Genomic DNA, 25,921 nt, shown 5'->3' with positions numbered 1-25,921 from the left:
GCTCGTCGACGACGAGCTTTTCTTCAATGATTTTTTCTCTGAAGAAGAAACCATGACGGACATCACAGGAGAAGTAATTGCTGAGGTGGTAACAGTACTTGAAGACGTAGAGGACGTAGAATAGGTGGTGACAGTGAGAGAGGACACCAAAGAGACAGCTTTAGTGCGGACTGTACTCACAGTAGAAGCTGTTGACGCAGCACTCTTCGTGGACTCAGAGGGTTTATGAGAGAGTTTAGGTTTTTTCAGTCTCTCAGGAGAACACCTCTCTTTGGAACTGGCTCTCTTACTTGAGGTAGAGGCTCTGTCCTCATCATCTGTGGCAGACGACTTCAGCCACAAAAGAACTCTTGCCTCTCTATCCCTGATGGTCTTAGGAGGGAAGGTTCGACATATCCTGCAATCCTTCACAACATGTGAAGGATGCAAACAATAAATACAATCAGAGTGCTGGTCGTCCACATGTACCCTCTTCTTGAAGCAGGAACCACAAGCCTTGAATAGAGCCTTCTTTTCAGACATCTTGAGAGAATTTTGAAGAAATTTTGAAGAAAACTGAGTAGGCACTCAGGGAGACTCCCTTACACACGAAGTGCGGTGAAAATCTGAGGAGAACTGCCTGAGCTGGGAAGGTTCTAGAGGGTGAGGACAGCTGATTGGCTGAGGCTACTTTTTTCAGTTCTTTTTACATAATGATGTAGATAGGCTGCTAAGTTTTGGGCCTAGTTGGGCCTATATCCTTTTCTAGCCTACTACTAATGGTTTTTAGGCACTGCTATATATATATAATTTACCGTGGGACTCCCGCCTCGACGACGGGGAATGATTCAGGCATGTGAATCTATGAAAGATACCCCAATACTGGATAAATTGCCCATTCCCGAATGGGGCAACTTTATGGCATTACATGATATTTGCATGATACAGGAAACATGGGCGTTACAAGAAAGTACGGTATCGGGTTTTGCTACTTTTGATATTCTGGCAACAACGGGAGGCAGGGGAAGGCCCTCGGGAGGGCTGTCAATCTGGGTGGGCACCCACTTGGGAGCTCAGGCTACACAAATCCCAACTAATTCACCAGACGTTCAGTACGTACTACTTACCCCGCAAAATAGGCAAAACATAGCATTAATAAATGTATACTCAAGGCCAGTTAGGCGGGGTCTGGAATCTGAGGCAATTGAAACTTTATTACATTTTATTCAGTCGTTAGATTCCTCCACCGTCCTAATTCTGGGAGGAGACTTCAATTGCCATTTTGAGCCTCTTGTAGATTTGAACTTGGGGGATCAGGATGAAGTTGACCAGCTTTGGCACATCCTGGACCCGTTTATTTCTCAGGTTAAGGCATGGACCCCTCTCGTCTTACAATTACAGTCATTTGCGTTAATTACATCATTGAGAGCATGTAATGGGAGGGTGGAGCCTGACAGGCCGGGAAGAGAGACGTTTAATAGATTGAATCAAACTTCAGTGATTGATTATATATTCATCGAAGCTAGGCACTGGGATAGGTTGCTTGAATTCAGGGTCTTTGAAAGGCATGATAGCGACCACAATGCCTTAGTCTGGTCCTTTAAACCGGGGAGCTTCGCGTTGACAAATCCACCGCCCTCCCAAAAAAGTGATTCGCAACCCCTAATAAATGCTAACTGTAGGCGTAGGTAAAATGGCCAGACCTCCAAGACTCCCCAACAAAACTTGATGAATTATATGAGATCGTCATTCCATTTATTGTAGAAATGGGGAATCTTGGTTCCAGCGGAAGGGCCACTGATATACATAATCAGTTGGTTGCCATTTTAAGGGACGCCCTTTGCCCTGTGAAAAGGGTAAATCTCCCCCGGACTAAGACGCATCCATGGTTTAATGCCTCCTGCCGAAAGTCAAAAAAAGCCTTGCTGTCAGTAATAAAAACTAAGGATACTAGAGCTATTAGGGTCCAACGCTCTCTGTACAAAAAGGCCATTAATGACGCTAAGTAGGAATGGGAGGCCAAGATGTGGGAGGAGCTTGGATCTGCATTAAGGTATAGGGATCCCAAATTATTTTGGTCCATTGTTGCAACTGGTTTGAGTGGGCTTACCGCTGTGCCTGCCCCTAACATTGCTTCTGCAGTATGGGAAAAGCACTTTGGTGCACTCTATGGCATTCCTGAGATTGACATCTTAACCCATGAAACCACTGGACTCCAACAAACCCATAGTGTCCCAGGGGTGGTAGATTGTGAAAAGACGACCGCAGTTCCCAATAAAGGTCCCCAAACTAAGCATCGATATGTGGGGACACTGGCTAATTCCTGTTGGCGGGACCAATTGACAGTAGGAAGAGAGTCCTGTATCCCCCAGGTTGAAATTATCTCACTGAGAGAGGTTGAGGTAGCGATAGGAAAATTGCTCCCTAATAAGGCCCCCGGCCTGGATAAATTGCCTGGGGATTTGTTTCGTACACAACACAAAATCTGGGCACCTTATTTGGCCGTTTTATTTAATGGGATCCTGCGGGGAGCTGATTTACCCCCAACTTGGTTGGGTGCGGAGATTGTGCCAATTTTTAAAAAGGGCTGCCCACTTACCCCATCAAATTACAGACCCATTAGCTTAATAGATACATCACAAAAGCTAATGGGGAGGATCGTTCTTGATAGGATCCTTGGGTGGATAGATGAGAACGGGATTCTAACCACACTCCAGGCAGGCTTTAGGTCTGGCACCTCTACCTTAGATCAAATATTTTGCCTGCAGGTCCTGTACTGGAAAACAGCAAGTGTGGAGGGTGGCAGCCTCTACCTTGTCTTTGTGGACCTGCGGGCAGCATTTGACTTGGTCCCCCGTGCGAAACTGTGGAAGGGTTGGCTGACCTGGGACTCCCGCCCTATTTATTGGCCATTCTATCTAGGCCCCATACAAATAACTATGCACAGGTCAGGTGCGGAAGGTACGGTGACCTTACGGATCAGTTCCTTGTCCAGAAAGGAGTGCGCCAAGGGTGCGTCCTGGCGCCCACGCTATTCAGTCTCTACATTAATGGACTTGTGGATCATCTGAATGGTGTGGCGGACAATGATGCCCCAAAATTGGCCACAGGGAGAGTGCCCGCTCTGATGTTTGCAGACGACACCCTGTTGTCTAAAACATCATCGGGCATTCAAAGAACGCTTGACGGATTTGTAGCGTTTTGCGCGACGAGGGGATTGGAAATCAATCTGGAAAAAACGAAGTTTATGATTTTCAACCCCCCGAAGCGGACACGCCCAAACCCAGTCTTAAACGGCATTTCCCTCGAGAGGGTTAAGACCTTTGTATACTTGGGTGTTACCCTGACAGAGAGTTTCGAGTGGAATGCGCAGATTGCCAAGTCGGCACTCAAATTATCACAGTTAGCGGGGGGTATAAGTAAAGTTCACAGGGGGTCAGTCTATAAGCCGGTGTCTCCGGCCCTAGAAATATACTGTCGCCAGGCTAGAACTGCGGCAATATATGGTGCTGAACTTTGGGGACATAAACAGATACTGAACCTCAAAAGGGTGGAACAAAGCTTCATAAGGAATCTTGTTGGATTACCGGTAAACACACCATTGATTCCTCTTAGATTAGACCTTGGGATGGAGCCAATAGAGGAGATCACAAGTGCAAGACCAATTATGTACTGGAAAAGGTTCTGGTTAGTCCCAGAACTGGCCGCCTTCAGAGCAGAATTATCTGAGGTCTGGACTTCCCTTAAATGTAAAAAGATCCCATGGCTGCAGCACATTAGGGCTGTTAGTATCCGGATAGGTCTCCTGGAACTGTGGGAGACACCTGAGATTCATTGCCCTGGGATATCACAAAGGGAACTCCATACTCAGATACGTAGGCAGAACTATTTAATATTACAGAGCTCTGCAATTATGGGTAGGCTAACGACAGAGTTCCTCTTAGTCAAATTGGAATCTAAATTTGAGGAATTCATGGATGCAATTGAACCTCCACTTGCAAGGAAGCTGTATCTCCAGTTAAGGCATGGCACTCTACCTATTAGGTCATTTACATGTAAATGGTTAAAGTCTAATAATGAAACTTGTCCTGCATGTGATTATAAAAATGAAAATGTAGCACATGTACTGTTTTTTTGCCCTGCTTATTCAGCAATTAGAAATTGTTGGCTGATCCCAATTTGAAGGAACCTCAAACTTCTGTATTTCACTCAGGCATGTCGGATCCTGACTTATGATACTCATCCCCCTATTGTGTTCGCTGTATCCCGTTATTTAATTAGTATGTGGCGCAGAAGACAAACTTTTTAACCTAAATGTGGCAACTATGATATTTTCTATTCTCTTGTTCTTGATAACTTATAGTTTAATTATTTTTTAACGATCTGATGATAATTTATTGTTTTAATATTTCGTGCTTGTATGTATCTTATGTGCACTTTTATGGTCTTCGACCGAAAATAAAGTTATCAAATGAAATAAAGATAATAAAAGATGGCCTGGTCAATTAAACAGCAACATCTCAAAAATGTAAATAAGTGGTATCTTGCAAACCACCAATCCCATATGAACATACCAGATCTAAACCATAAAGAAGGTGACTCAAACAAAACATTACAAATCAGAAATGCACACTAATCTGTATATGACACAACCTAACTGTATGATTGTTGTTCTCATCAAAGGAACCACCATACATAACAAAGACCCACACACAGACCACGGTCATATATAATGCATGATGCTCAACAGCTGAAGAGATCCATCTAGCCATACTGATTAAAGATAAATGGCTTTGATGCATTAACCAATACGTAAACAGCTCTCATATATGATTTAATAAAGGATGCAGCATGCAATATAATTAAAAGCCTGTGTGCTTGACAGATGTTTAAACCACACAATACCTGTAGAAGATGTTCTTTCTGAAGCAAGGCTTGATTTTGGCGCTCAATGGTCAGCTGCTGCTCCTGAATTACATTGTTATTCTGCACCTGCACAGTGTGTAATTGCTCATGTGCTTCCTGCAGCTGTGCCTGTAATTGATGCAAAGCAGCACGCAGGTCCTAAAAAACACATTAATGTTTAATGATACAACATAAGTGGCCTGTGATTCATAGCTAGGAGTGATTTTGTGTTAAAAAAGAAGATGTACAATCAACAACTAAATACTCCATTCTTCAAAATATGATTTTATAGAGAAAAACACGTTGTTCTTTACTATTAATATTTCAGCTTCTATAGCATTTGCAATTTAAAACCTCCTTCTGGCAATATAACTTTAAGCTTTTTGTTAGCGTTTTTTTTAATAAGCAGGTCTAATTAGTAAGCTGCCTTCAGCCTAAATCTGGAAGTGTTGTCAGAAGATGACAGGAAGGACTGGTAGATCCTTTAGAGTAGAAGAGATGCAAAGTCAAATTATGCATATTTTAGGCGGAAAGTAAAAGACTGGAGGTGGGAACAAGGTCTTGATGAAAATGCAGAGGGTCAAAACTGTGGGATTTTATTGTATATTGAACAGAACCTACCAAACACAACTCTGGTTGGATTGTGACTGAGTGATTAAGAATTCACTTCTGCAACATGGCCGACTGCATTGGGATTACATGTGGAAAGTTTTTCTGCCCTTAGTGCCATGCCTATGCACCCTGTCTTTTTACTGTGGCCCTGTCGCCATGCTAATTTAAGCATGTGAACTGAGATCGAGGCCTGATCCTGAATATGAAAGGTCCTGGACTTGTCCCATGAGCTACAGAGCCACACAAAGCATGCCCTCATTTGCGACTGATGCCTAGTGTCCCTGTCAATGGGTTTTGGAGAAAGGTTACTGTTTTACTGGCATACAGGCTAGAGGGACTGCAACTCCTTGTCCACCGGAATGGCCAAACGCTAGCGCCCGCAACTTAACAAGCTCATTATGGCATCTGCCACATGTTTAATATTGATCATTTGCGGTCTTAATGACCGTACGAAATCACGATTGGTGAATACATATCTGCTTAGACAGCACGTCTCAACTTGGCTAAGGGCCAGATGATGGGGTGACACTTTTTCATTCACATACTCCAACTATACTCCAACTATACCGGGGGTTGGCAATTTTAATAGTAGAGAGCTCAGATGGGCCTCCGCCCGATCTACAGTTGATACGGAAGTCCGATACGTTATTATTGAGAGTGTTTTTTGCTGGGGAGAAAGGCGAGACAGGAGGTAATTTATGAACCCAACTGTGAGAACGCAAGTCTTTTAGGGATCTCTGGTCCAAACTCACAAGTCTGGGCAATAAAAACGTAATTTGGGGTGGGGATTTTAATGCTATTATGGACGATGCGTTGGATCAATCTGGCTCCTCCTGTTGCCTACACCCAAGGGGGATTGTGGTGCTTAAAGCAATTGCTCAGGAGAATTTCTTGGTCGACGCTTGGAGATAGGTGCATCCGCGTGTTCGGGAGGGCACATGCATATCGGCGCAACACAATGCATGGTCCAGACTCGATTCCTGTTTGGTTTCATCTGATGTTATAAACTGGACAACCGCGAGTACATATTTACCACGCACATTATCCGATCACGCCCCAGTAATATGACGGTTGCAAATTTCACAATCCATTCTCCAAGCTTTTGCTTGGCAGCTACCCCAGGAGGCCCTATTAGGTGCTGTCTTCCGGAAGGAAGTCAACAAAGAGATTCTTAGAATACTTCACTTCACTCTTAATAGCAATATTGTTCAATTAGCGTCAACATTATGGGAGGCTTTTAAAATGGTAATCAGGGACGCATGCATTTCCGAACAGTCTGGGGTACTAAAGGCCACCAGGAACACTCTGAAAAGGCTAGAGGGAGACATTTGCCTTGCTCGACACCTTGACTAAATGTTATGCCAGATTGTACACCTCTGGTGCAGATCAGACGCCCCCTAAAGTGGATGATTATAACACAATCCAATTCTTATGGCTGGAGAGGGCATTATCGTGCATACCTCAATGAGCCATTCACTATAGAAGAGATTACACAGGTAATACAGAGCCTGGCGGAGATAGGGCTCAGGGATTAGAAGGACTACTCTCCTCCTTCTATAAAACATAAGCCCCAATTCTAGCACCACACCTACTGGCCGTATATCAAGAGGCGCTGAAATGTGGGACTCTCCACCCTTCAATGCAGGAGGCAGTCATTATTACAATATTAAAACCCAGGAAACTTGCCAATAGCTGTGATTCATACTGGGGCCTGTCACTGATTAATGTTGACAAGAAAAGTTATGCTAAACTGCTAGCCAGTAAAGTTCAACCCCTCCTGCCATTAACAGTGCAGTCGGATCAATCTGGAGTCATACCCAGGCAATCCACTTCCCACAACATGCATACCCTATTTGCCATTATGCACTACATCGTCCCTCAGGTGCCTGCCTTGGCTCCCATGTTCGACGCCACCACGGTATAGGATTCCTGGAGTGGTCATATCTATTTGCTCTACTAGCCCGGTTGGGCCTAAACCCCACTTTCATACAACAGAAACATCCCCTTTATACAAATCCCAGAGCCCGAGTGTGCTTAAATGGCCACATATTAAACCCTTTCTATATAAATCGAGGTACGTGCCAGGATGTCTGATATCGCCCCTCCTGTTAGCGATAGCAACTGAACCATTAGCCGCGTGCCTACAACAATACCATGCAAACAGGGGACTGGGATTCACAACTAGGGGCTTGGTAATTTCTCTGTAGGCAGAAGAGATAACCATGTATGTACAAAATCCAAAGGAGAATTTAGCCCCTATGACTCGCAAGCTAATTCTCTATGGTACGCTATCTGGGGGTCATATAAACTGGGCCAAGTCTGTACTACTCTTATTGACTTATTGACAGGAAGCAAACTACCATTCAAAACGGAGTACCCACTGGAGTGGGCAATGGGTCCGAATAAGATACTTGGGGATCTGGATTAGCAGGGACTTGCAGGAGATATGGAGCACAAACTATGGTCGGACAATCACTTGATTGGTGGAGAGGGTGTGGGCATGGTCTAAGTTACCCCGGTCTCTGGCGTGTCGAATGGCCCTTGCGTAAATTACTATACCCGTTTGTTAATTTGCCCATCCTACTTACATCACCATTCTTAAGGCGCCAGCAGACCAGCATAACTACTCTGATATGGGGGGATGAACAACCTAGGGTCTCTCAGAATATTCCGCTAGAGCAACAGGGAATGGGAGCACCAGATTTCAAACTCTATGCCTATTGCGCACAAGCCCAATTCTTACACTTATGGCTGTACCCGGCACGATATCAACCATACAAAGGACCACGCTGGCCCCACACCCTATCTGCTGAACTCTAAGATACTGATAGTAAACCAAAAAAAGAGATAAACACAGTCGAAACCCTCAGGTAGGCATGAAACGGTATGCGTGGAAGGGCAAAGGTACGTCTCCTTCATGCCCAGTCACTTAAACAGGCGTATAATCCCCCAACCCCCCCCGCCTACCCCATTGGACAGCGGGGCTGTTAGACTGGCACGCAAGCTCAAACTTGTCACTTTTGCAGATTTGTATCCAGACAATGAGTTTATTTCTCCCCCACGCGCAGGGGAAGCTGCACCAAACTCCTTTTAGTACACCCTCTTATACTACTGATTACGTGCCACATGCCGGGCACTTCATGAATCATTTTTGGCGCATCCTTCTACTCGGTCTGCGCTAGAACACATAATTACAGATTCATTCTCAGGCAAACTAATAACAAGTCTCTATATCATTATGCAAAGGTCTCTGGTGATGGTACCTAAGGCCCTAGCAGACTGGAAAACAGATTTGGTATATGGAATCTCCTAACATAAATGAGCAGTGGGTTTGTTGTTGTGACCACCTGGAGTTTTTACTGCCTAACTACAGGTTCCGCCGTATTCATTTCAAATACTTGCATCATACTTATCGTACTCCAATGCAAATCCTTCATATGGGTTTAAGTACAGACGTTAACAGCCCACGCTATTCCTCCTAGCTAGCCACCTTCCTTCATCTTGCTTGGGGGTGTCCATCGATAGCACAATAGTGGGGGGGAATACTTGCACATGTGCACAAAATTACTGGGCACACACTGATACACTCCCCCTAGTGAGCTTACTAGGATATGTAAAAGATGCCCCCCCCCTGCAGACCATCGCCTCATAGCCATGCTACTTTCACTAGCTAAGCATAGAGTGGCCATGCAGAGGACCAGGCGCTCCATCTCCAAAACTGAGACATGAATAACATATGTGGCGTATTGCCAAGAACAGTTTACTGAGACCTCATGCCCCCTGCGTCCAGGCCCAAAGATATCTGGTCTGCCTTTGCTGCCTTTCTGTGTCAGAGGCACTCAGATACCCCAAGGGTGTCAAGCACGCCCAAAGCGACTTGTAAGGCTGGAGGCCCTTGCTACTGTTCAAAATGCCTGAAGGGTCCCTGTAACATATGCTCAATGCTGGGGGTATGTCATCAATTATTATAATTTCTCAGTGTATATATTATATGTCAGATTGTGACCACGCCTAAAGCTGTAACTGTCCCTTTATGTGTCACCCATTGAGCTGATCAAGAGGTTAAAAGACTGCATATAAACCAGACCGATCTCCCTGCCGCCTTTTTTTTCTTATAGTTTTTGCTTTGCCTACTGTATTGCATTGAGAACATGAATACAATGTATGCCTTGTGAAATTTCAATTAAAACAAGAGCCCCTGGGTGGGCCGGGTCCTGGAGGCATTTGTTAAAAAAGGAGAGGGGTGGACGAGCTGGGGCTTTATTTACATATTTGAGGGGGGATGCGCGGACCCACCTCCAAAGGTTATTTTGAGCCCCGGGGACCACCACCTCGGGGGGTTCGAGCAAATAATTAGCGGGCCGTCAAACCTTTACTGCTTGCTGTAAGTGGAGTTTTCAGATTGCTCCCACATGCAGGGAACTACATATTTAGCAGCTCCCTATGTGTGGGACCAATGCCGGCTCCCAGCGGAAGCAGGGAGCGGGCAGTGACAGCAGGGCATTCAGGCTCTCTTCAGGGTCCCGAAAGGTACGGACTGGGTGCCCTGGATGACAAGGCTGCGCCCGGAGAAATGGGGTCCGCGGGGCCAAAATCAGCCCAGGAAAGGGGGCTGCATGGCCTCCCTCCCACACTGAATTGAGACTGGGCCCAGGGGATAACGTAGCAAGAGAAATAATCACAAGGTCCCTGAAGACATTTACTCATGGTGCATTACACAGTTGTAGTGTAGAATACACGCTGGACATTTATCCAACGAGGCAGCACTTACTAAGTAACCATTAGAAAGTACTTCCATTGGGTAGACATTTTGTGCAAAACCGTGGGGTCTTGCTGGTTAAATGGGCAGGTGAGCTTCCGTTCTGGCCATGATGCTCATTTCACAGAAATTAAACCTTAACAAGTAGCACTTACAAATATAAGAATAGCAGGTGCCCTAGTTGAAGCCCCATTTCTGTAAAGGACAAAGGATCTTACCCTCCTGGGCTTGGCGAAGGCAAAGCAAGTGTGTTTTCTCAGCAATTCCGCATTGAAAGATGATATGAAATCCTTTGTGGAGGTGAATGCATCGTTGATATATTGAAGCGCAATCTGTATGTGTCTGTGACGAGTGTATACTTCCTTGTCCATTCCTGGTCAGAGCAGAGTCCATGGTTCTCTTTTTAAAATTACTATGAGTATGCAAAGGTCTTCCAACCTTTTACCAGTTGATGGACAGCTCACCAACAGCATGTTTACCACCAATTTTGGTGGTGGGTTCTTTTTGCCGAGGAATATGAGGACAAAAGAAAGAAGCACGTCATATAGTACGTAATATCTTTATTTGCGTGATTACTTAAAACCATTGCAACAGTAACACCTTGGCTGCTAAGGGGTTTTCCCGCTGTGTGCTACAATCTCAGATTCCCCATTGTTCATGACAAGGTCAACTCGTCATAAGCACAGGGCAGGTAAAACCCATGACGAGTTGACCTTGTCATTAGCATGGAAGTGTTAAAACGTCATTATCAAAATGTCTACATATTGTAAAACCATAATTAAGATTGAGTTAAAATATTTGCATTAGCAAAACAATATTAGACACATTTTCGAGTTAAAACCCTAAGTTGTGTACCAGCGTTTGCAGTTAATTTTATCGAAAGTGACGTTTTTGTTAAAAGGATTAGTTAAAATCAAAGGGTACGGAACTGCAGTTCTATTGAGAAACCAGGTTGTCGACAATGTGTAGGCCCGCCGTTTACAAGTTTTTACTCCTAGGTAGCACATTCTAGGACCGCAGGTTGTTAAGTGGGGCTGCCAGCAGCTAGACTGAGCAAGGTGCGAAATCAGCGGCGTATGAGGTGACTCTCTTGGGTGCTAAGGCAGCAGTGGCTAAATCTTAGGTGCCTAATATGTTGGCCAAATTGGTTAGCTAAGTCTTGGTGTTTAACAATTTTTCCCCTGTACCCATAAATTAGACCATATGGCAGGCTAGCTGAACATCTCCTTCTTCAAAGCATAGCATGCTTTCACTACCTGCCTGCATGTTCTTATCCCCTTATTCCTTAGGGCAGGTTTTGATACAATTCTTCGTTCATTGTTTAGTCTCCCGCATATGCAGAGTAAATGTGGCACATCCTCTTTTGATTTTCTGCATAATCGACAGTGGTTTGTTTTCTGTGGATGTTTCATGGAGACAACTGGAACAATGATGGAAGGTTGCCCAGCAGCAGGTGAAGATATTTTGATTTTGTCACTTTCGTAAAGCCTGCACTTGAACATGGTTGAGGGGAAGCTCCGGAAAAGATTCAGCTCATGCACCCACTTACAGAACCACTCATGCTCTCTCACACCCACTCACAGACCTGCTCAGAGACTCATGGACCCACTCTCGGACACTCATGCATTCACTCACAGATTGACTCATACACTCATGGAGGCATTCATAAACCCACTCAGACACTATTACACCCACTCACAGACCCACTATGACACTCACTCTGACCCTCATGCACACACTCAGACACAAATGTACCCAATCACAGACACACTTAGACACTTATGCACTTACTCACACACCCAATGAGACACTTATGCAGCCACTCCCAGACCCACAAACATAGCCACTCACTCATTGAAATCCTAACACACTCACTCACAAACCCAATGAGACACTCATGCACACACACACACACAGACTCATTCTCAAATGTTACAGGTTACCGTTAGGAAATTGGTTTTTTTTCAATCACTGAGGTTTAAAATAAATTAAGATTACAAGGGGGTTCTAGTTAGGAAATACAAATAAAAATTGTAGAAATTTACTAAAAACACCAAAAGTTACAGGGATGTTATAGTTAGCTAACTCCATAAAAAAATCTTAGAAATTCCAAAGGTTAAAAGGGTGTTATAGTTGGGAAATAGAAATAAAAAAACCTTTAAAAAATAACTGAAAAAAACAAAGGTTACAGGGACGTTAAAATTAGGAAATAAAATTTAAAAAATCTTTGAAATTCACTGAAAAAAATAAAGGTTACATGAACGTTATAGTTAGAAATTTAGAAGGTATAGTTACCTTAGCTAACTATAACTTATTCCCCAGCAATGCACTGCTTATAACCTCACATATTACATCACTCATGCCATGGATAGAGATATCACTGATGACATCAATCCACGGAACCACTCACACCCCAAACAACCTCTCATAGACCCATTCACGAAGCCTGTACAAATAAACATGCATAAAGCCACTCACACACCCTCTGGCTCATACAGCCACTCATACAACTACTCACTCGTATAGATACTCTCACACACTCACTCACACAGATACTAACACATGCACTCAGTCACCTTAACAGTCACTGAGACAACCAGTCTCCCATAGAGCCTCTCTCACACTCGTTTACCGATACAGTCACTCACACACCCACTCACTCACTCACCCATACAGCCACTCATTACACCCATACACACACTTAAACACCCATTCACGCACCCATATAGCCACTCATGTACCCTCTCACTCACCCATACAACTATTCATGCACCCTGTTATTCACCATTTACAGCCACTTACACGCCCACATACTCCCCCATATAGCCATTCAGTCATATAGCCATTGACAGTCACTAGCTCACCCATTCAAAAACTCCCATACCCAGTCACTCGTCTATAGTCTCTCATATTCCTACTTACTCATCCACACACCACTTATATACCCACTCACTCATCTCATAGGCATTCACACAGCCACTTATTCACCCATGCAGCTGATCACACACCACCTTATTCCCAATACAACCAAAAACACAGCCAAAAAACACAGCCACTCACACATGCATGTACAAAGTACACAGAGACTCACATAATCAAGGTTTTAAAATAGAATCACTTGTTAGAACTACACAAACTAAACTAATTTAACTTTTGAGGTAGCTTAGTATACACGTTTAACACTCACAGTCACTGGATGATGTCATGAGTGATGCCATTTGATATGTCAGTGGTGTCACTGACCATGTCATGAGTGATGAAATATGCGATGTCATAAGCAGTGCAATGCGGGCGCTTAAGTTATACTTAGCTGAGTTAGCTATAACTGCTTAATGTCTATGATTTTATACGTGTGAAATATAAGCCTAACTATAACGTCCCTGTAACCTTTGGTTTTTACAGCATATATATATATATATATATATATATATGTGTGTGTGTGTGTGTGTGTAAATAAAATATCCATATTGCAGCATGCAGTGTAGAAATGTGTTATATAGTTAAGTTAACTTGAAAACATTGCTCTAATTGTAACAAAAAAATGAAGAAAAATTAACCTGTTTTGTCAAAGGTGCATTAGCAGACACTAGAACTCTAAGAAAAGCAGAAGCTTCCCATTGTCATAAACGTAAAACAGAGTAGCAATCATAGCTCCACTGCAAGGATGTTGATGTAAAGAGAAACAAGGCAGTTTGTAATTAAAGCTTGCGGTATATCTGTGACGAGGTTTTGGTATCTTAACTAGAAAATGAAGCAATGGAGCTTGACTCAATGAGTCAGGTCGAGAACCTTATGAAGACCATAATGCCTAGTGAAGGTATGAACAGGTTGCTGCTTTACATATGTCTTAGAGAGGAACAGTCCTAACCCAAGCGGTGGATGCCACTTCTCTTACGTAATAAATTCTGGGTCTACCAGGTAGAGGTTTGATTGCTAACTGGTAACAACTAGTAATGCAGGCTACAAACCATCAAGAAACAGTCCATATGGAGAACACTAGTACTCCTTGCAATGGACCATAATTTACAAAAAGACAACTTGTTTTTCTGAAGATCTGGGGAATGTAAAGATCTCTCTGCTGGAACTGATGGATAGGAGAAAAATCCTGTGAGAGAAATAGTTTAAGTTGAGATGGAATTGTATATGACCTTAGGTAGGAAAGAACGATGCACCATTAAGATTACCCTACTGTGATGGGAAATTAAGAAAGGCTCAAAAACAGATAAATCCTGTATCTGACCAACTCTTCGTGCAGAAGAAACGGCAACTAGGAAAACAAACTTCCATGAAACATGCCGCAATGTAAAAACAACAATCGATGGACGGAATGTTGCACAATGGCAAAACATTCACCCCCAATCACAGATCTGGGTTTAATCCATTGTTATTTTGCTCACCTCACCACCCCAGTTCAGACATGGCCATATGCAAATCTGTCTTGACCCTGTGCCTCATGGCAACGGGTATGCTCAGACTTGAGTCCCGTGTTCTCCATGCCACTGGAATCAAGGTATCCTGGCTCAAGAGGGGTGAAACCCCGAAACCGGTCCTAGGATGTTTGCTTCCAGTCCAGTGAGGACCTGGCCTGGCAGTTTGGGCTGGACTGTTCCCATTGGGCGCAGGGTCAAGACTGATTTGCATATGGCTGGGTCCAAACTGGAATGGCATGGTGAGCAAAAAAACGATGGATTTAGGCCCAGATCTCGGTACTGGGGTGAATGTATGACATTGTTCTGCATTCTGTCCACCAATAGTTCTTTTTGCAGATGCTGCAATGTAGCCTAATGAATAGGGTCAAAGGGAGGAGCCATAAGTTTAGACAGAACAAAATCTATCCCCCATGTTGAAGGAGGCTTTTAACTGGAGGGTAAATCTTTTTAGTCCTTCCAAGAAGTCTTTGATTACTGGAATTGTAAAGAATGACCTTTGGGTTGGACTTGTGCGATAAGCCGTTATGGCAGCTACATGCACTTGAAAGGAAGCAAAGAGAAGCTTGGAATGCGCCAAGTGCAATTTGTATGGGAAGGACAACATTTACCAGGAACAAAAAGCACATATCTTTTCCAGTTGAATGCCTAACTTGTAGATATTATCTTTGCTTCTATAAGACTTCTCATACAGTCTGGGAGTAAATTTAAGTGTTAATACTATATGAACTCAAGTACCATGCCGGCAAATTCAAGGATTGTACGTTGGGGTTGAGGATCTTTCCTCCATTCATGGTCAAAGGATTATAATTGATTGGTATTTATTGTGGGGTCTAAGTGACAGGGAAAAGTAGCTCTGGACACCACCACTCCCTCTCCTACTCCGGATTATGGTTGAGAGGTATTGTTTAAACTTGATTGGTGATGGTTTTAGTGGTATTGATGGGAAGTGTATAGAAATCTGTTCAACCAAGTAATCGAAAGAGCGTTGCCCATCAACTATGGGTTCCACATTCTTGATCCATAGTACAGGCCTTTTGCTTTTTGTTCCTTGGCAAATAAGTCTATTTCTGGATAACCCCAATCTCAAAAGATGGAATCAAAGGTGTTGTTGAGCTTCCACTCGAGATTTTGGTAGAAGCACCCACTAATTAGATCCACCTGTTGGTTTTGTAGAACAGGTGAACAGTTTGAAGAAATGCATTTATTGCTAGCAACCAACTCCAAATTGTTTGGGCTTCTAATGTTAGAGTTCTTGATCTTGTTCCGCCTTGTTTGATTTAATAGTAAATGGTGGTGGTATTGTCACTCTGTACTAAAAATTTGTTTGTAGCTACACCTGAAAGTAAGGCCCTGAAAGTTAGGTGAACTGCTTTGAGCTCGACAATGTTGATGTGGTATAGTTGTTGTTTGGGAGAGCACTAAACCTGAATAGTAAGATTGTTTGCATCTGGTCCCCATTCAGTGAGGGAAGCATCTGTCACACTGGACATAGTAGGAGGATCTTAGTGAAATAGGACTCCTTTGAGAAGAGTCTACTTGTTGAGCCACCAGTGAAGGAACTATTGAGCTTGTTAAGTAAAGGATATTCTGTCTTCCAATTGCTGTGATGTTGCAACCATTGGTCTTCCAAACATTGTTGTAGTGGTTGCATGTAGAGATGAGCATTGGAAACTAAGAAAATGCAATAAGCCATGGATCAAAGGAAAGAGGAAACTTATCTCACGGATGGCTTGGTGGTGTGTCTTAATTGGTGCCATTTCTGAGAAATGGTACACACTCTGGCATCCAAAGGAAATACTTCTCCAGTGATGGTATTGAGAGATGCTCCAGAACTTGGCCTGGAGACATGTTTGATTTATTTTTTAGATTCACACAAAGACCTAGTCCAGGGGTCTCCTATTTTTTTGGCAAAAAAGCTACTTATATTCAATGAAAATCACCCCACACTACTAATGTTATTACACAACATCAGACTAGTTTACATCAGTGGCCATTAAGTGTGGGATGGCCAGCCGTGATCCCCTCAGTGCATTAGGCCGCTTGTATGTTACCTTATGGGTAATCTGTAACAGCCATAGCCGCAATGCATCAGACACCAAATTAATGGTAATCGAAAAAAGTCTCCCCCAATGCAGCATGATTTGAATCACTCAAATATAAGCTTTAATTATATTTGGAAAATTCATTTTTCTCCTAATATTAGCTTTTGAATTTTTAAAATGCACACAAATACAAGCTTTTCAATTTTGGTATAGATATATTAATTCAACCACGCAAAAGCCTCTAATTTAGTAGGCTGGACTGTGAACAGGAGAGCTACTTACAGGTAGCAGGAGAGCTACAAGTAGATCACGATCTATTAGTTAGTGAAACATCACGTAGTTGGTCTAATATGACAGTGAGTTAAAATCCTTTTCTACTTGGCATGCATGAAGAGCTGTTATTAGCATATCATCCAAGTATGGGTATACATTAAATGTGCTTGTGTGGATGCAACTACTGCAGAGCCTTTGGAGAATGTTATTGGTATTGACTTGAGGTGAACAGTAGCTCCTTATGTTGCTAGTGCGTTTTGCCAATAGGGAAGCAGAGACATTTCCTGTAAATTTTCTCAATCAGAATGTGAAAAAAATGTATCCTGAAGACCCACAACATAGAACATACAGTCTGCCTTCCTTAGGTGAGGATTGCTCTGATGTAATGATAGCATCCTAAAGTTCTCCTTTATTATGTAATTGTTGGTTTGCTTCAGGTCTAGAATAAGTCTGAATTCTTGCTTGGGGCCTCTCTTGGGAACCAAAAAATAACTTGAATGCATACATTTTCTCTTTGTAATATGGGTTCTGGTTCTATTGTTCGTTTTTGGAGTCAAGTTGTTATTTCACCTGAAGCTGAACCAGCTAATGTTCTGGAGCTTGTTATGGGTGAATTTTGGGTGGAGACTTGAAATGTATGTTGAAGCCTCTCTGGTTAATTTGTAAGACCAATGTGTTGCTTTTAATCCTTTCCCACTTCTCCAGATTTTGAGATGCATGAGTGGCGAACAGAGTGGATGGAGTGTTTGCTCATTGTTTATTGTTGTGGGAATGTTAGGTTCCTAATGTGAGATCTCTACAAGACTGTTGTGGCTGCTGTCACCCATCATGGGTAGGCCTACGAAGATATTGGGACTGGTGGTGTTATATTTGTTGCCCTTGAGGCTGGAGGTAGTAGCCATTGAACAGTTAGAACTCTGTGCCTCGGTCTGGTGGACATACATCAGAACTACAAACGTTAAAATCGCTTCTCTTCTAGACTCACTGATTTAGGAGTTTCGTAATACTTTTTATTTTTTTCCATTTGTTGGCTGAAGAATATAGAGTCTGAAAAAAACAAATTCATTCTTTTTGTTTGTGCACGTGGCGTCAGTGATGTTAGACAAAGTCATGATGCTTATCATAAAGCAACACCATGAAGGTAGTCGTGGCTAGGTCTGCTGTTATGATGGCTGCAAGTTATGACCTGATTAGAGACAATCTGTTCCTCATTTAAACCTTCAAGGAAGTCTTGTCCTATATCTCTTGGAAGATCGTCTGCGAACGCGAGCAGGAATTCACATAGTGAGTGCTCCGTCATACCTGCCGGGAAGAGCAGAGTCACTTGCTGATTTGAGGACTATTGCTGCTAAACCACAGACCTTCCTGCCACAGTATCCAACTTCTTATTTTCTTTCTCATGTGGAACAAATGTCTCTGGTGCAAATGGATGCTTCTAATGTTTTGCAGAGACTTTGACAGAGTTCAGTTTCAGCTCCTGGTACACAAACACAGGATCTTGTGGGGCAGGTTTGTATTTCTTAAGAAGATGCCAATTGTAAAGACAGCTAAGCATTTCTCTCTTGCAAGCTCCGTGAAGCCCAGACCAAGTGGTAGAATTTGTTTTGGAGGAACTCGATTGCACAGTCTATAGCTGATGCAGCTGAATGGGGATCTCTATTTGTATGTTTGTATTTGCTGCACCTCTAACAAGGATATCCTGAATGTCATGAACTGGGGATGATCTTAATGAAGAGGCTGGTGGTGAGGCAGGCTTATACAATGTGTCCATTGTGCGGCCCCTTGAGATGGTTCTGTGGATGATACCATCACTAATATCATGTGAGATGTCATCAGTGATGTCACTGATCATGTTATCAGTAATGTAATATGTGAGGTCATAAGCAGTGCATTGCAGAGGTGTATGTTATAGTTCGCGCTGGCAACTATAATTGCTAAATGTCCATAGTTTTGTGCATGTGAAATCTGATCATAACTATACCATCACTGTTTCCAAAGTTTTATTTTCAGTGAATTTCTAAGTTCTAAGTTAAAAGAAATCTACTTCCTATCACATCCCTGTAACCTTGTTTTTTTCCAGTGAATTTCTACTTTTAAAAAAAAGTTTATGTCTTAACTACAATGTTCCTGTCACTTTTCTTTTTAGTGCGTGAATTTCTACATTTTTTTCCAATTGCATTTCCTAACTGTAACCTGTAACCTTTGAGAGTGGGTGTGTGAGTGCCTGTATGGGTCAGTGACTGGGTGTATGAGGGGCTGAATGGGTGTTTAAGTGGTTATATGGGTGTGTGAGTGGATGTATGGGTCAGTTAGTGGTTATGTGAATACCTGCATGGTCAGTGACTGGGTGCGAGTGGCTGTTTGCATCTGCGAGTGCGTGTGGGTGTCTTTATAGGTGTGTGAGGGGTTTTATGGGTCAGTGAGTGGGTGTGTGAGAGGCTGTGTGGATCTGTGAGTGGGGTGTGCGAGTGGCTGTATGGGTCTGTAAGTGGGTGTGAGTGGCTGTATAGGAATGTGAGTGGGTATGTGAATGGTTTTGTAGGTGTGTGAGTGGCTATATGTTCTGTGAGTGGGAATGTGTATGTGGGTGTGTGAGTGACTATGAACTTGTGAGAGGGTGTGTGAGTGGCTGTGAGGGTGTGTGAGTGGCTGTGCGGGGCTGTGAGTGCCAGTGAGAGTAGCTGTAAGGGTATGTGAGTGAGTGAGTGAGTGTCTGTATAGGTGGTTCAATAGCTGTGCGAGTGACTGGGTCAGCACAGAACCTCACCTGCCCCTTGTTACAAACAAGAGTCCACAGTTTTGCACAAAATGTCTTCCCGGCTGGATTACTTTCTAATGGTTTATTAGTAAGTGCTATATAGTTCAGATGTCGTCTTGTGCATAGTCTACACTACAGTTGTGTAATGGACCAGGAGGAAATGTCTCCAGTGACCTTGTGTACATTTGATTTCTGCAATGTGATTGTTCCTTAAGCATCTTCTTCCAGAAATGTGTGATAACATGAATCCTCCTATAGAGAAGACGAGACTACAAAGAGGTGAATCTCCACCAAACAAGAGCACTTTCTCTTAACTATATGAAGTAAGTGCTTCTTTTTTTGGGGGAGATGTCCTCATATTTCTATGCATCAAGAACTTGTCACCAAAATCGGTGGGAAACGCACTCTGGTGACCTTTTGGTAGGCTGCCCATCAACATGGGAAAAGGCGGTAAGACCTTTGTGTACTATTAAGGTGGGCCGTGCAGGGCAAATATGGGGAGCTTACAAGTGATTTCGAGATTTGCATACTCGTAGTAATTTAAAGGGAAAATCATGCATTCTGATCTTATCAGGAGATGACAAGAAATAACCCACACATCACAGTCACTACAGAAGAGATTGTGCTCAACAGATCAACGATTGATTCACCTGCATTATGCAGTTCAGCTTGTTTTTCAAGGTGGAATTGCGGAGTAAACACACTTGCTTTGCGTTTGCCAATCCCAAGAAGTTAGGATTGTTTATTGTTTATAGAAGGAGAGGTGGGGTGCATGGTCCCCCTCCTAGGGCCGATTTTGATTTTGGCCCCTGGGGTCGAGATGATAATTAAAGGAGTGGGAGGCCCTGGGCTGATTTTGGGCTGGGGACCCTATTCCCCTGGGCCCTGCCAATACCGAGTGGGTGCCCTGGAGCCCACCCAGGGCAGCCACTTCATTATGGGGGAAGTCCCACTGCCCCTGTGGTCCAGGATGCCTCCCGACCTCCATCAGGAGCCACCACATGCAGCGAGAAGCAAAAAGTGTTGCTCACTACATGTGGGAGACATTTTTTCAATTGTTTACCTGCCCGCTTCACAGCGGACGGGGAAATAGATATAGAGTGTGCTCACAGCAGGCAGGAGCATTTTTAATGCTCCCGCCCGCTGGGAGTGGACTTATTGTTTGCTGTCACTTGGCGGGAGCTTGAAATTGGTCCTGCCAAGCAAGAGGCAACAGAGTTTTCCCTGCCCACACTAGTGCGAGCAGGGAAACCGCTATGGCCCAGGGGTAGGTAACAAGGGGCATAGCAGCGCCTGACCCATGGGGGATCCCCAGGTCCATTCATGGCTCTAGGGTGGGGCCGCATGCCACCCCTGCCTTTAGATTGCACAGCCGGGCCCCGTGAGGCGGTGTCTCAGAGGCCGAAATCAGCCTGGGGAGGGAGACCTCACGCACCCCCTGCCCCCATTATAATGAACTCATCCCCCAGGACCAGTCCCCACCCGGGGGGGTGGGGGGGGCATTAAAAAAAAGACAAGTGCGGGAGGCTGCACTTATTTTCTTTTTCAATTTTGCCATGTATTCTCAGCGAAATTGCAGAAAAACGGAAAAGCCCACTTGGGGATAATTACAATGACCTGCTATACTGGTGCCAGCTAGGTGATGATGTATATATTAATATGAATTTTTATAAAAGTTTGGTTGACATGGCAAGAGACAGACAGAGTAATAATGGATCAACATGAGCTTAGCAGTTGATACATTTTTTATATTATATTCAACTCATTTAGTTCATTCATGAACAATGAATAATGTAATACAGGAGATCAATTTTAAGAATACACAATATACTGCATGGTGGTGAAGATATGTGATGCAAAGTGAGGAGAATTGTCCTCGTAATCTAAAGACTTTTAGCTGCTTAAAGGCACAAATTTATGCTTTACCACAGTGTATGCGTTCAATAATTTTAACAAATTGTCATAAGGTGCCATGCAGAATTGCGATCTGGGAGTGTAATTTGATGTTTATCCATTAGGGATGAAATTAATGTAGATTCATGTCACATTTCAGTTTTGAGTAATTCAAGGGGTTTTCGTTAATTTTTAGTTCTGCCTGTTTTCCCGGAGGACTGTACTTCAAATGCTCAATGATCAATTGTTAGTATTTTAACTATGAGATTTTGATAAAACAAAATCTTATCGTGGAAATGGAGATGTATATAACAGAGCACCACATATGAAATAGTAATGTTCATGATAAAAGAAAGACAAACGCAATTTGGCAAGAAACTGGAGGCGAGAGACTTCAGTCTGTTTTCCCTTGTAGCGGTGACAGATTAAGCACAAAGGGCCAGATGTAGGTAGGCTTTTACCGGGTGGTAACGGCCGAATTCGGCCGTTACCACCCGGTAAAAGCAATTTGACATGTAGGGCCCTGTAATTTACAGACTCGGTAAATTTACCGGTAGGTAAATTTACCGAGTATGTAAAATACCGAGTCGGTATCATTACTGATTCCGGACAATTGGTATGTAGGTGGGACTCTTCTGAGTCCCACAAGCAGTACCACATCGGTATTTTACCATCAAATACTACTTGATGGTAAAATACCGTTTCTGGTGTGCATGCACATGTGTGCATGCACACCTATGCCATATGACAGGCAGACCTGCCCTTAGGGCAGGTATGCCTGCCACATGGCACCCGAGCCTCTTTTGGGGGTGCCAGAGGGTGTCAAAGTGACACCCCCTGCACCCTTGTGACAGTCGGTATTTTCCGATGTGGTAAATACCGACCGGTATATGCCCAATCAATCCTATGGGCTTCAAAGCCCATAGGAATGCATGGGCATTAACTGGTCGGTATTTACCACATCGGAAATTACCGACTGTTTCCGATTCGGTAATTGCACATCTGCAATTACCTACATCTCGGTATTTTTATTTTCCGACCTCTTAAATACCGAGTCGGTGTGACTCGGTATTTAAGAGGTCGGTAAATAAAAATTACCTACATCTGGCCCAAAATGTGTAAATATGTTTGAAAATGGCACCTCATCATCGGTGAACAAGGCTGTGTTTCAGCCGAAACTCATTTGATGGTGGCCTTACAAAGATTTTGGAAGCCCACACACGGCCTCGTCATCCTTGCTATTTGAAGAGATCAGTGTACGTTTGGATGACATATATGTATATATGTTGCTTTAGACAAAATTGTCAAGAGGCAAAATGTTTATGTGGTATGTAATTAGCGGAATTCTGCTTTATCTTGTGTTTTATATAATACCAACGGGCTCTGTCCTATTAAACCAAGAGGTGTCATGAGTATGTATGAATATATAATTTCCCATATAACTGTCATAAATAATTGTGAATCATTGATGGGCGATATATGTCCCTTGTAATCCTCTGGAATGATATGCACCTTTAATCAATATGTCGAGATGACGGATTCGTCTCACGGTATAGATTACTAAGCCAAATGGTACGTCAATTTGCCACTTAAACTACATTGCCCAGAAGTCCTAGCCGTTACGAATGAGTACCGAGAACGATAACCTTGATTTATGGCGCCTAATTAGAATGAATTGTAACCTTCTTTCCATTTTTCTAATTAATTTCAGAAGAATACCATGCTATAGTTTACAGTTTACAATGTGTATGGTTTAAGTTACATGTGCGAAAATCGATCGTATGTTTACTATGTCTATTGCACAGAAGAAGGACTTAAATATGTTTTGTATCAAAATGGTGGCCACTTGATAAAGGCTTCACGCCGAAACGCGTCGTCTTTGTTTGGAGAGTGCACATTTAACATTAATTGTGCCTGGACCTATCTGGTGTGCCGTTTTTCCTTTGAAACCGAATGTGGAGGTGATTGGGGAATCGTGAGTGAATACTAACGTGGCGACTGCGGCCACCCACGGCACCAGCGTTGTGAGGCTGAGGATCGCTCAATGCAGTGATTTTTGGGAGATACGTGAATTAACAGCGATTCCGGCCGTTTCCTGTATGCTGAAGAAGAGATTCGGGTAAGCCTGCTGCCGATGCATGTAAGGGTGTGGGAAGTGACGGGTCACGTTGTGAAACGAGGGTCCAGACATTGAACACATCCTGTATGTTAAAAGCGCAGTGCCTCTGCCCGCGCGTAATATAACACGCACTTCGATTGTAAACGGTAACAAACGCGACAGCCGCGACTAAATCTCGCGGCGTGAGGAGGTCCACAGTTGTATGATGAGTGAATGGGAGAAAGCCAGGACAGTCGAAGCATTGTCTCTCTTCAGTGAAGAACAAGATACAGTTCGAAAAGGAGCCGCAAAAGGCGCTACCCCGCCTAGTGGAGACTCTACTCTGAAGCAGAAATTAGCGTTGTTTGAAAAACTGAGTAAACGTGGAATAAATAAATGGTGGGAAGTAGCGTCCCTCACCAACTACGTGGAGGTGGGTAGAGTACCCAGAGGACTTAGGATCAGTATAGTCCCAACCTACGATAACCCAAACCAAGACTTACTTGCAGAATGGGCAGGATTCATGGAAAAAACATGTAAGGGCATGTTGGAGATGCTAGTAAAGTATGCCCAGATTGATTTAGAGGCAACACGGAAAGATTTAGCTGAATTGAAGAACGAGTTGGATCAATTACAAACAGATAAAAGTGTGGAAAACTTCATGAAAGCACTACCAAAGAAATTACAGGAATACGAAGACACTATTAAACAAAAGAAGCAGAGGAAATTCCTGAGGGATAAGCAGGATTATGTGGAAGGGCGCATACTGACATATGCCAAAAGATACGACTGGGCCCAGAAGAAATTAAGAGCTAACTGGCCAGGCAAAAAAGTGGCAACTGTGTCAACAGGCTCAAGCTCGGACGTGAGCATAGGATCAAACGAACAAGGATCAGGGATCCCTTTAGGATCACGACCACTAACCTTCCAGCAGGAATTCCAAATACTGAAGGAAAACAAGGAGCAAACGACACAGAACAGACCACAAACCAGAGGACAAACGAAAGGCAGAGGGGCAAAAAGAGGCAGAGGAAGAGGTCGCGCGACGGTGGAAGAAGACGACGACGACTAAAAAGAAAACACACAAAACAGGCCGCCATGGGTAATTTTTCCAGGATGGCTCAACAGGAAAACAAAACAGTCGTCATTTATCTGAACGTAGCTTGACCGATGCGGAAATTTCGATATTGCAACTAGGTCTGTCCTTCTGCCCAAGTACTGTGCTTAACTATACGGATACTAGAAATCGATCTTTTTCTGTTCATCCGAAAACTCAAGCTAATGAAAATGTACCAGACTCGAACTAAATCAAAAACAACTATTACTAGGTCAAATGACAATACCAGCATAAACCTGCAGGTTGATGATATGGATCTATTAAAAGACATGTACGAACTTGAAGTTGGGGAAACTAATGAAAAGAATGACCACGTAATTTTGCGAACATGTGGCATCATGAATAAAGAAGTAAAACACAGTGGACTACGGCTCAAAACCAAATTTAATCCCAATGTACCGTATGACAACATCGAAGCATACAGTTCAGCAATTATTTCAGATCTGAAAAAAATAGAAACAAATTTAAGAATACACTAAGAGAAAATTTAACAAAAGAACAAAGAGTGGCACTAAAAACATTAGAGGATGACCAGAAAATTGCAATCAAGCCCTCCGACAAGGGGGGCAATGTGGTTATAATGAACTATGCGGATTACCATCAAGAAGCAATGAAACGATTAAATGATGCATCATGCTATGAACTGATTGACTGGGAAAAATACAGGAAAACCATTAGAGACTATCACACACTATTGGGTGAATGGTACCATATTGGGCTGTTAGACACGGACGAATACAAATTCTTAAGGAAGGATCAGCCCCGCATTCCTTGCATCTATTTCCTGCCGAAGCTGCATAAGGATCCTACTAGACCACCAGGGCGTCCGATTGTGTCCTCTAATGGGGGCCTATTAGAGAATACCTCCATCTTTTTGGATCTGTACCTTGCTGAGTATGTCCGGAATTTGAACTCTTAATGTAAAGATAGTTCTGACTTTTTGAAAAAATTGCATGGGATCACATGGGAAGACGGTTACATACTGATTAGTATGGACGTGTGTTCTTTATATACATGTATTGATCAAAACAAAGGTGTAGCTGCTTGCATATACT

The 25,921-nt window shown here is 43.2% G+C and overlaps 1 protein-coding gene across 6 annotated transcripts in view; it reads right to left on the bottom strand.

The window, feature by feature from the left end:
* Positions 1-25,921, bottom strand: part of PDE4DIP (phosphodiesterase 4D interacting protein) — a 1,524,691-nt gene that overhangs the window by 919,255 nt on the left and 579,515 nt on the right. For all 6 annotated transcript variants that reach the window (XM_078686955.1, XM_078686929.1, XM_078686947.1 and 3 more), the window contains one exon: positions 4,885-5,043. In XM_078686955.1, the coding sequence (XP_078543081.1) occupies positions 4,885-5,043 (159 nt within the window). The remainder of the gene's footprint in view (positions 1-4,884; positions 5,044-25,921) is intronic.

Source organism: Lissotriton helveticus, chromosome 1_1, assembly GCF_964261635.1.
Source record: "Lissotriton helveticus chromosome 1_1, aLisHel1.1, whole genome shotgun sequence".
Lineage (NCBI taxonomy): Eukaryota > Metazoa > Chordata > Amphibia > Caudata > Salamandridae > Lissotriton > Lissotriton helveticus.
Note: the sequence above shows the minus strand (reverse complement) of the source record. Positions and strands in the feature narration are given on the sequence as shown.